At 42.1% G+C, this 12,076-nt stretch overlaps 1 protein-coding gene across 13 annotated transcripts in view; it reads right to left on the bottom strand.

Annotated features, from left to right (window-relative positions):
- The window catches only part of MITF (melanocyte inducing transcription factor), a 645,672-nt gene that overhangs the window by 8,914 nt on the left and 624,682 nt on the right, over positions 1-12,076 (bottom strand). For all 13 annotated transcript variants that reach the window (XM_068253961.1, XM_068253960.1, XM_068253964.1 and 10 more), the window contains 2 exons: positions 10,262-10,318; positions 943-1,018 (listed from right to left, as the gene is read on the bottom strand). In XM_068253961.1, the coding sequence (XP_068110062.1) occupies positions 943-1,018; positions 10,262-10,318 (133 nt within the window). The remainder of the gene's footprint in view (positions 1-942; positions 1,019-10,261; positions 10,319-12,076) is intronic.

Below are 12,076 nucleotides of genomic sequence, written 5' to 3'. Positions count from 1 at the left end.
CTAATTCCCATTCAAAGGCTCTTACAATCTATTTCCCCTGCCATAGCCATAGCCTAATATCTCAAATAGGAAGCCAGATAACCAAGCAGCATGCTTTTGCAGTGTGGAAAGAGACTGAAGAAAACACATGCAAACAACATACAAAGTTCACACAGATGGTGTCCTGACCTGTTCAAAGCTCCACAATGGTAGTAAAGTAGCATTCTGTTAATCTTTCTACTAGAACTATTACTATTTTTGTTGGTGTTGCCAGTAGTACTAACAGTAGTAACAGAATAAAATGATTAATATTATTCAAGCATGGCATAATTAATCTCTCTGTGACCGTCTAACACCGATTGGTGGCCACAGGGTGGCTCTGTTGTTCTTCTAGGATGCCATATGGCGTCATCTCGCGAGGAGTGAGATTAGATGGGAGGGGAGCTCCCGTCACTGTAAACAGACAGCCACAGAGATCAGCCTGCCAGTGGCTGTGTTTTGTATTTATTGAAAAAATAAATATTTGTATAGCGCTGACATCTAATGCAGCGCTGCACAGAGTTTTGCCTTGTCACTTAGCTGTCCCTCGGAGTGGTTCACAATCTCATCCCTGACACAGACATATGTCGATGTATGTGTAGTGTAGTGTATGTAACGTAGTGTAGGGTCAATTTAGGGGAGGTAAGGGGGGATAAGAAAAAACAAAATTTTCAAAATGTCACTTTTTTAAATTAATAAAAAACAAACAAACTAACAATCGCAGTAGCGATCAAATACCACCAAATAAAAACCCCTATTGGGGAGAAGAAAATGGTTAAAATTCATTTGTGTGCTAAGTTGTATGACCGAGCAATAAAATGTTAAAGTTGTGAAATGCTGTATTGTAAAAAGTGGCCTGGTCACTAGGGGGGTATAAACCTCTGGTCCTCAAGTGGTTAATATAATAACACATAATATACTCACGGATCATTTGACCTAGGTATTAGAGTTCCTAATTCCTTTATGCGATCATTGATGTTAAATCTTCTTCTTCGTTCAACTGACATAAAACAAAAAAGTTTTGATATTAGTATAGGACATGAGATCATTACAAGATCTGCAGAATATCATAGTAAGGCTAGGTTCACAGTGCTCAGTTGCGTTGCAAAAAAATTCTGCATGTCAACTCACTGCCCTTATAATTCTATGGGCCTGTTCACAGTAACTGGTCACGCTATTCTAACTTGCTGCATGCAGGCTTTGCATTAAAGTCTATGTCCAGTTTCCATTGCAGTTAACACACATTGTGTATTAACCACTGTGCCTTTCTCTCCACTGGTTACCCATTACCCAGAGGATCCAGTTCAAACTCCTGACTCTAACATACAAAGCCCTCCACGAGTTGTTTCCTCCATACATCTCCTCACTAATCTCAAGATATTGACCCTCCCGCAACCTTCGCTCCTCTCAAGAAATTCTCTTGGCCTCTAAGCTGATCACCTCCTCTCATGCTTGCATCCAGGACTTTACACGAGCATCATCCCTTATCTGGAACTCTCTTCCACAGCCTGTACGTCATGCTCCAAACCTGGACATCTTCAAACGCACTCTTAAAACACACCTTTTCAGACAAGCTTATAACATTCTATAGCCCTTATTTACTGTCACAATGTAATCAGAGGCAAAGGGTCACTGCCTCATCCATCCTCCACCCATTTACCTAGTGTGTCCCCCACTACCCATTAGATTGTAAGCTCGCAAGGGCAGGGTCATCCTCCTAATGTTTACTGTTTTGTAACAATATTTGTGCTGCTTGGAACTCTGCTGTACATTTGTTAGTTGTATCTATGTTCCCCTTGTCGTCTTATTGTGCTTTGTAAAGCGTTGCAAAATATGTTGGCGCTATATATAAAAAAAATAATAATAATAATTTTAACACGTACGTTATGCAACTGACCACAGTGAATCCAGCCTAACATGGTAGCACTCTAATACTTTAATGGCTTTATAACATGAGTAGTCAGCAGTAGACAGAACTCCACCATAAGGAAAGGTAAATAAAATTATACTTTTTTTTTGTTTTTACACTACACATAGTAAACTAAAGCTTCTTAACAGTTTACATAAAGAGAAACAGTAGAGTGTTGTACCGTGTTAGACATCAGTAAAAGCAAGGAGTTTTGAATCAGGATGATACCATGTATTGGCTAACTTATAGATGAATAAACAGTGAGCTTTTCGGCTTATAAAAAGCCTTTGTCAGACTTGGTTCCTGACAAAAACTGAAAAACACAACTTATATATACTGACATAGTATGTCAGATTTTGTCAGGTATAAAGAGAAACAAAACAGATTAGGCCAGAACTGTTCATAAATGGTCACTAGAGGGAGACATTACACTATAACATTAAAAAAAGTCCATACTTACAGACTTTACAATTGTTAGAGCATACTTGAAGCCGAACTGAAATGCTTCTTTAAAAAAAAGATTTTCCCTTACCTGGGCATTCTGCCAACCCCCTGCAGCCTCCCTATCCCACGCCGTCTCTGAATGTTTCTCCGGTCCCCAGCTGCGGCTCACTTTCACTTTGTCTATCTTTGAAGTCGACCCTGGCTGCGCGCATAGGAGAAAACCTCATACTGCGCCTGCACAGGACTCACTCGGCGAGGGAAACGGGAGCAAGACTGGACGCAGCCAGGGTCGACTTCAAAGACGGACAAAGTGAAAGTGAGCCAGGGAGGGGACAGGGAGGCTGCAAGGAGCTGGCAGAAGCCCCAGGTAAGTGAAATTTTTTTAAAAAAAAATGTCAGTTCCGCTTTAATTAGCGGTAACATATTGCATGGTAACATATTGCATGTGTCATGTGCCACTATTCTACCAGCTGTGTACCACCTGGAATTTGGTCTAGAAGGCTTTAAAGGTGAAATAATAAAACCTAAGTGACTTGAAGTACAGAGAATCAGTTACCACATCTTCAACTGCTAGAATAACAAAGTACTAGCTTCCCACCATGAGTGGTAGGCTGCAGTCTGTGCTCCAGTTAGAACACTATAAGTTAGAACACTACTATCCTTAGCAAATCTGCTAAACCAAGATCTGGAATTGGACATTCCAATCTGGAAGCATTTTGTTATGTAACCTTTCCTTGCTCTGTAGGCATCAGCTAGCTTCATTGTCAGATTTTCACTCAGTTGCTTAGAGAAACCTATGGTTTGGGCAAGAGCCCAGTGTTTCAAGTGTCAGAGAATGTATTAAACACAGCAACTATCAATAGGTGAAAACTCCTAAAAGCTATTAAAGAGGAACTGAGTTGATAGTAACGTTGTGAATAAGACTGCTATTTACTTACAATATTAATGTATAGATTATTTAGTCAGTGTTTGCCCATTATTTCCTCTTCCTGATTTATATTCTGAAATTTATCACAGGTGATGACATTTTTAGTCCTGCCAGGTGATCTCTGTGGAATATATGTTTACTGAGAGTTCTATGCACAGAGGGAGACACGGCTTGCTTGGTAGTTGGAAACAGCCGTTAGTTCCCACAATGCAAGGAGGTTCACAGACAGAGTACTGTCAGAGCCATTGCCCTGACATCACACTGTTGGAAGGTTTTCACCACAGTATCGGCCATATAGATGTCCCTGATGATCATTTTGAAAAAAAATAAAGATTTTGCGTGGGAAATAGGGTATCAACTACTGATTGGGATGAAGTTCAATCTTTAAGTTCGATTTAAGGTTTCTCTTTAACCACTTCCCGACCGCCCACTACACAGGGGCGGCGGGGAAGTGGAGCCCTGCAGGACGGCCTCACCCACAGAGGCGGCGGTCCATTTAAGGGCATGGGCGGAGCGATCGCGTCATCCGTGACGCGATCCTCCGCCGGCGCCTGTCACCGCTCGCTCGCCGCAACATCCCGCCGGCTATACGGAAGCGCCGGCGGGATGTTAACCCCGCGATCGCCGCATACAAAGTGTATAATACACTTTGTAATGTTTACAAAGTGTATTATACAGGCTGCCTCCTGCCCTGGTGGTCCCAGTGTCCGAGGGACCACCAGGGCAGGCTGCAGCCACCCTAGTCTGCACCAAGCACACTGATTTTCTCCCCCCCCCGCCCCAGATCGCCCACAGCACCCATCAGACCCCCCCCCTGCCCACCCCCCAGACCCCTGTTTGCACCCAATCACCCCCCTAATCACCCATCAATCACTCCCTGTCACTATCTGTCAACGCTATTTTTTTTTTTATCCCCCCCCCCTGCTCCCTGCCCCCTCCTGATCACCCCCCACCCCTCAGATTCTCCCCAGACCCCCCCCCCAGACCACCCCCCCCTGTTTACTGTATGCATCTATCCCCCTGATCACCTGTCAATCACCTGTCAATCACCTGTCAATCACCCGTCAATCACCCATCAATCACCCGTCAATCACCCCCTGTCACTGCCACCCATCAATCAGCCCCTAACCTGCCCCTTGCGGGCAATCTGATCACCCCCCCACACCAATAGATCGCCCACAGATCCGACATCAGATCACCTCCCAAATCCATTGTTTACATCTATTCTCTCCTCTAAACACCCACTAATTACCCATCAATCACCCATCAATCACCCCCTATCACCACTTGTCACTTTTACCTATCAGATCAGACCCTAATCTGCCCCTTGCGGGCACCCAATCACCCGCCCACACGCTCGGATTGCCCTCTGACCCCCCCTTATCAATTCACCAGTGCATTAATTACATCTGTTCTTCCCTGTAATAACCCACTGATCACCTGTCAATCACCTGCCAATCACCTATCACCCATCAATCACCCCCTGTCACTGCCACCCATCAATCAGCCCCTAACCTGCCCCTTGCGGGCAATCTGATCACCCACCCACACCATTAGATCGCCCGCAAACCCGCCGTCAGATTACCTCCCAAATGTATCGTTTACATCTGTTATCTTCTCTAAACACCCACTAATTACCCATCAATCACCCCCTATCACCACCTGTCACTGTTACCTATCAGATCAGACCCTAATCTGCCCCTTGCGGGCACCCAATCACCCGCCCACACGCTCAGATTGCCCTCTGACCCCCCCTTATCAATTCACCAGTGCATTAATTACATCTGTTCTTCCCTGTAATAACCCACTGATCACCTGTCAATCACCTGCCAATCACCTATCAATCACCCCCTGTCACTGCCACCCATCAATCAGCCCCTAACCTGCCCCTTGCGGGCAATCTGATCACCCACCCACACCATTAGATCGCCCGCAAACCCGCCGTCAGATTACCTCCCAAATGTATCGTTTACATCTGTTATCTTCTCTAAACACCCACTAATTACCCATCAATCACCCCCTATCACCACCTGTCACTGTTACCTATCAGATCAGACCCTAATCTGCCCCTTGCGGGCACCCAATCACCCGCCCACACGCTCAGATTGCCCTCAGACCCCCCCCCCCCTTATCAATTCGCCAGTGCATTAATTACATCTGTCCTTCCCTGTAATAACCCACTGATCACCTGTCAATCACCTGCCAATCACCTATCACCCATCAATCACCCCCTGTCACTGCCACCCAACAATCAGCCCCTAACCTGCCCCTTGCGGGCAATCTGATCACCCACCCACACCAATAGATCGCCCGCAGATCCGACATCAGATCACCACCCAAGCGCAGTGTTTCCATCTATTCTCTACCCTAAACACCCACTAATTACCCATCAATCACCCCCTGTCACTGCTACCTATCAGATTAGACCCCTATCTGCCCCTAGGGCACTCAATCACCCGCCCACACCCTCAGAATGCCCTCAGACCCCAGCCCTGATCACCTCGCCAGTGCATTGCTTGCATCCATTCCCCCCTCTAATCACACCTTGAGACACCCATCAATCACCTCCTGTCACCCCCTAGCACACCTACCCATCAGATCAGGCCCCAATTTGCCCCGTGTGGGCTCCTGATCACTCGGCCAAACCCTCAGACCCCCTTCCGATCACCTCCCCAGTGCATGGATTGCATCTATTTTCCCCTCTAACCACCCCCTGAGACACCCATCAATCACCTCCTGTGACCCCCCTAGCACTCCTATCCATCAGATCAGGCCCAATACAACCTGTCATCTAAAAGCCCACCCTGCTTATGACCGGTTCCACAAAATTCGCCCCCTCATAGACCACCTGTCATCAAAATTTGCAGATGCTTATACCCCTGAACAGTCATTTTGAGACATTTGGTTTCCAGACTACTCACGGTTTTGGGCCTGTAAAATGCCAGGGCGGTAAAGGAACCCCACAAGTGACCCCATTTTAGAAAAAAAAGACACCCCAAGGTATTATGTTAGGTGTATGACGAGTTCATAGAAGATTTAATTTTTTGTCAAAAGTTAGCGGAAATTAATTTTTATTAGTTTTTTTTCACAAAGTGTCATTTTTCACTAACTTGTGACAAAAAATAAAATCTTCTATGAACTTGCCATACACCTAACGGAATACCTTGGGGTGTCTTCTTTCTAAAATGGGGTCACTTGTGGGATTCCTATACTGCCCTGGCATTTTAGGGGCCCTAAACCGCGAGGAGTAGTCTAGAAAACAAATGCTTCAAAATGACCTGTGAATAGGACGTTGGGCCCCTTAGCGCACCTAGGCTGCAAAAAAGTGTCACACATGTGGTACCGCCGTACTCAGGAAAAGTAGTATAATGTGTTTTGGGGTGTATTTTTACACATACCCATGCTGGGTGGGAGAAATTTCTATGTAAATGGACAATTGTGTGTAAAAAAATCAAACAATTGTCATTTACAGAGATATTTCTCCCACTTAGCATGGGTATGTGTAAAAATACACCCCAAAACGCATTATACTACTTCTCCTGAGTACAGCGGTACCACATGTGTGGCACTTTTTTACACCCTAAGTACGCTAAGGGGCCCAAAGTCCAATGAGTACCTTTAGGATTTCACAGGTCATTTTGCGACATTTGGTTTCAAGACTACTCCTCACGGTTTAGGGCCCCTAAAATGCCAGGGCAGTATAGGAACCCCACAAATGACCCCATTCTAAAAAGAAGACACCCAAAGGTATTCCGTACGGAGTATGGTGAGTTCATAGAAGATTTTATTTTTTGTCACAAGTTAGCGGAAAATGACACTTTGTGAAAAAAAACTATTAAAATCAATTTCCGCTAACTTGTGACAAAAAAATAAAAACTTCTATGAACTCACCATACTCCTAACGGAATACCTTGGGGTGTCTTCTTTCTAAAATGGGGTCATTAGTGGGGTTCCTATACTGCCCTGGCATTTTAGGGGCCCTAAACCGTGAGGAGTAGTCTTGAAACAAAAATGACCTGTGAAATCCTAAAGGTACTCATTGGACTTTGGGCCCCTTAGCGTACTTAGGGTGTAAAAAAGTGCCACACATGTGGTACCGCCGTACTCAGGAGAAGTAGTATAATGCGTTTTGGGGTGTATTTTTACACATACCCATGCTAAGTGGGAGAAATATCTCTGTAAATGACAATTGTTTGATTTTTTTACACACAATTGTCCATTTACATAGAAATTTCTCCCACCCAGCATGGGTATGTGTAAAAATACACCCCAAAACACATTGTACTACTTCTCCCGAGTATGGCGATACCACATGTGTGGCACTTTTTTGCACCCTAAGTGCGCTAAAGGGCCCAAAGTCCAATGAGTACCTTTAGGATTTCACAGGTCATTTTGAGAAATTTCGTTTCAAGACTACTCCTCACGGTTTAGGGCCCCTAAAATGCCAGGGCAGTATAGGAACCCCACAAATGACCCCATTTTAGAAAGAAGACACCCCAAGGTATTCCGTTAGGAGTATGGTGAGTTCATAGAAGATTTTATTTTTTGTCAAAAGTTAGCGGAAATTGATTTTAATTGTGTTTTTTCACAAAGTGTCATTTTCCGCTAACTTGTGACAAAAAATAAAATCTTCTATGAACTCGCCATACTACTAACGGAATACCTTGGGGTGTCTTCTTTCTAAAATGGGGTCATTTGTGGGGTTCCTATACTGCCCTGGCATTTTAGGGGCCCTAAACCGTGAGGAGTAGTCTTGAAACGAAATTTCTCAAAATGACCTGTGAAATCCTAAAGGTACTCATTGGACTTTGGGCCCTTTAGCGCAGTTAGGGTGCAAAAAAGTGCCACACATGTGGTATCGCCGTACTCAGGAGAAGTAGTATAATGTGTTTTGTGGTGTATTTTTACACATACCCATGCTGAGTGGGAGAAATATCTCTGTAAATGGACAATTGTGTGTAAAAAAAATTAACAAATTGTCATTTACAGAGATATTTCTCCCACCCAGCATGGGTATGTGTAAAAATACACCTCAAAACACATTATACTACTTCTCCTGAGTACGGCAATACCACATGTGTGGCACTTTTTTGCAGCCTAACTGCGCTAAGGGGTCCAAAGTCCAATGAGCACCTTTAGGCTTTACAGGGGTGCTTACAATTTAGCACCCCCCAAAATGTCAGGACAGTAAACACACCCCACAAATGATCCCATTTTGGAAAGTAGACCCTTCAAGGTATTCAGAGAGGGGCATGGTGAGTCCGTGGCAGATTTCATTTTTTTTTGTCGCAAGTTAGAAGAAATGGAAACTTTTTTTTTTTTTTTTTTTCCTCACAAAGTGTCATTTTCCGCTTACTTGTGACAAAAAATAATATCTTCTATGAACTCACTATGCCTCTCAGTGAATACTTTGGGATGTCTTCTTTCCAAAATGGGGTCATTTGGGGGGTATTTATACTATCCTGGAATTCTAGCCCCTCATGAAACATGACAGGGGGTCAGAAAAGTCAGAGATGCTTGAAAATGGGAAAATTCACTTTTGGCACCATAGTTTGTAAACGCTATAACTTTTACCCAAACCAATAAATATACACTGAATGGGTTTTTTTTTATCAAAAACATGTTTGTCCACATTTTTCGCGCTGCATGTATACAGAAATTTTACTTTATTTGAAAAATGTCAGCACAGAAAGTTAAAAAAATCATTTTTTTGCCAAAATTCATGTCTTTTTTGATGAATATAATAAAAAGTAAAAATCGCAGGAGCAATCAAATAGCATCAAAAGAAAGCTTTATTAGTGACAAGAAAAGGAGCCAAAATTCATTTAGGTGGTAGGTTGTATGAGCGAGCAATAAACCGTGAAAGCTGCAGTGGTCTGAATGGAAAAAAAGTGGCCGGTCCTTAAGGGGTAGAAAGCCCTAGGTCCTCAAGTGGTTAAGTCCTAATGCGATTAATAAGTTCAGGAAGCTTGCAACTTCTGTCACGTTTTGTCTGTTGTCTGTGTTCCCACTGAGATGATGTCCCGCCACTCAATCCCTGGTACCTCTCCAGCCTTAATGGGAACACTGGAAATTCCACGTAACAAGAAATTAGGGACAGCTATAAATAGTATAGAGAGGAGTTAGGCCCTCTTTCAGAAAAAAATTAATAAAGTATGCGTTTTCTGCCTATTTCCATGCAAAAATAACTCCACTTCAAGCCAGGGGAGGAACTGAGGGAATTCTACCAGATGGAGACTTACCGGTAGTTGGCAACAAGAAATCTAGAGTTTGTAGCTTTATTTAGAAACTGAGATATAACTTTCAGTTGACATTTTTTAAATGGATTTTATAACTGAAATGAAGCATTCAGGAAGTGACATCAACCGGTGGTTTAAAGTGGTCTAACACCCAGCATTTCAACTTTGCTTTAAAAGATTGCTTACAGCTTATAAACTATTATGCCAGATTTTTTTTTTAGCAGAAATTCACTGAATGGATTAAACATGACATTTTAGTGCTGCATTTAGCTAGAAATTCTCCTCCAGTGCTTGCTTGTTTAGTTACAAATGTATCTATCTACAATGTAACAAACAAACACTGCTCTGAGAGAACAAAGAGGGCTTCCCCGGAAGGCTTTTCAAAGGTCTATTTGTATTCCAAATAAAGATACATTTGTAACTACAGATAAGAACGGATGCGGATTCCTAGTTAAATCCAACACTAAAATGTCATGTTTAACCCATTCAGTGAATTTCTGCTTAAAAAAAAATCTGGCATAATAGTTTGTAAGCTGTAAGCAATCTTTTAAAGCAAAGTTGTAATGCTGGGTGTTAAACCGCTTTAAGACGGAGTATCCATTTAGAAGATCACAAGTAAGGCTATTGCCCCAGGGCTTTCTTCTCAGCCAGCTACATGTATTGCTGCTACATCTCGACACACATACATGTTTTATGGACACACATGTACAAAGTTCAACCTACTGAGATTGTGATTGTCTTTCTTCTGTCTCTCCTTAGCCATTGCTCTTGCTTCTGATTCTGAAAGAAAGGAATTAAGCATTAAATAAACAGTCCACATACAACCTACATATGTCAAGGTTACAAAAAAAAATATTTTGACCATGCATTGTGTCAAATAAGAATATGAAAATCTTAAAAAGCATCACAGGACCACCATTTATTCAAGCATAAATAGTTAGTTACATGCCCCAGAATCAACAGATAAAACACAAAAATAAAAAACATTGTCTCAGCAAGTACGTGAAACAATAAAAAAACTTCAGCCATATTGTGCTTGGCTGCTGTCTGAATAGAAATACTATTGTGTGGGTCAACAGTCACATAGAGCAAATCTCATTCATAACTAAGAAAGGTCAGAGCTAAAAACCCAACCTAGGGAGCTAAAATGTATCTGCCTGAGCACAGATGTTCAGCATAGGAAGTACAAGGTAATAGGCCTATTAGCAGGTATGCTTTCATCCATTTTAGAAAACTTTGTCTATGTTTTAATAAAAATAAAATGTTTTTTATTGCATTTAAGCTTTCTAAAATGGCGATTGGTGATGTGATTTAAAATCTGGAAATCTTAGATTATGAAAATTAAGTTATTTATTGCAATACAATCAAAAGTTGAGATTTGTCATACAAATAGAAGAAACTTAAATAAGTGATCTGGAGAAGGTGTTATTGGCTCCATTGCTATTTAGAGTGAGCAGTGTTAAGAGTGAGCAGTAATAAGCTTGTCTCATGCTACGTCCATTTCATTCTTATTTATGTTCAACAGAACCTATAAATGTTTCCCATTGTGGGCTTGATTTACTGTGGTTTTCCCAATCTGCTGGTCATCAAAGAAAAAAAGTGATCCAGCAAGGTGGGTCTCCTGAACTAATTAAAAATGTCAGCTGTTAGTTGGAAGCTCTCAGTTGAGTATTCCTCCTAATTTTTTAAGGTAAGAAAGAGGAATTGCTTTAAACCGGTATTGTCACCATAAAAATCAAATTTCAACAGCTACTGGTCTGAGTGTATTAAATGATAAAGATGCTAATCCTGCATTCAAAACTTTTTCTGCTGTTATGGTTTGTAGTTATCACATACTTTAGGAGCACTGGCCCTAGTGCCAAACAGTTCCAAAAAGGTGAATGCTGGGAGTTCTTTTGAATGCTGGTAGTTCTTTTTATCTATAATATATTCCTCCTCTTCCATTTATTTCCCTGCCTAGCTGATCACTTGTGTTTACAAGCAAGGCTGAGATGACTCAGTGATTGGATGTGTAAATAAAAAAAGACTCTGGGAGGAGGGCAGCTAATAAATACACAATCAGCAAGAGAAGGGAGGGGGGAAAACAAGAGTCAGGGAGGATATGATGTCAGCATTAAGCTTGTCAAGATGGCCACTGCCTAGAGTAGGATTCTCTGCTTTTGCTTTATAAAATTCACAGGAATCATTATGTGGATAGCACAATACATCTGTTATGTAAGTAGAAGTAGTATTTATCTATTTATATATGTGTTTTTTATTTCTAGGTTAGCATGGGTGTCCCTTGTTCTTTAAGACACACTCCTGCCACGCGTACATGAAAAAGAGGTGCGTGGAAATTTGGGAGCCCAATTTTGTTAAGTAGTATACCAGTAAATTTACCGATATTCTACATTTTGAAAGTGGAAACTTTTATAGTAAGATGTCGGTAAATAATACTGATACTTTACTACACCTAAAATACCCATACAAAATATCAGTAAAATGATGAGATTTGGCCACTGACTGTGCCCGAGAAATAGTGGGCGCCAGCACTGCCTG

The sequence above is a fragment of the Hyperolius riggenbachi genome, chromosome 9 (assembly GCF_040937935.1).
Source record: "Hyperolius riggenbachi isolate aHypRig1 chromosome 9, aHypRig1.pri, whole genome shotgun sequence".
NCBI lineage: Eukaryota > Metazoa > Chordata > Amphibia > Anura > Hyperoliidae > Hyperolius > Hyperolius riggenbachi.
Note: the sequence above shows the minus strand (reverse complement) of the source record. Positions and strands in the feature narration are given on the sequence as shown.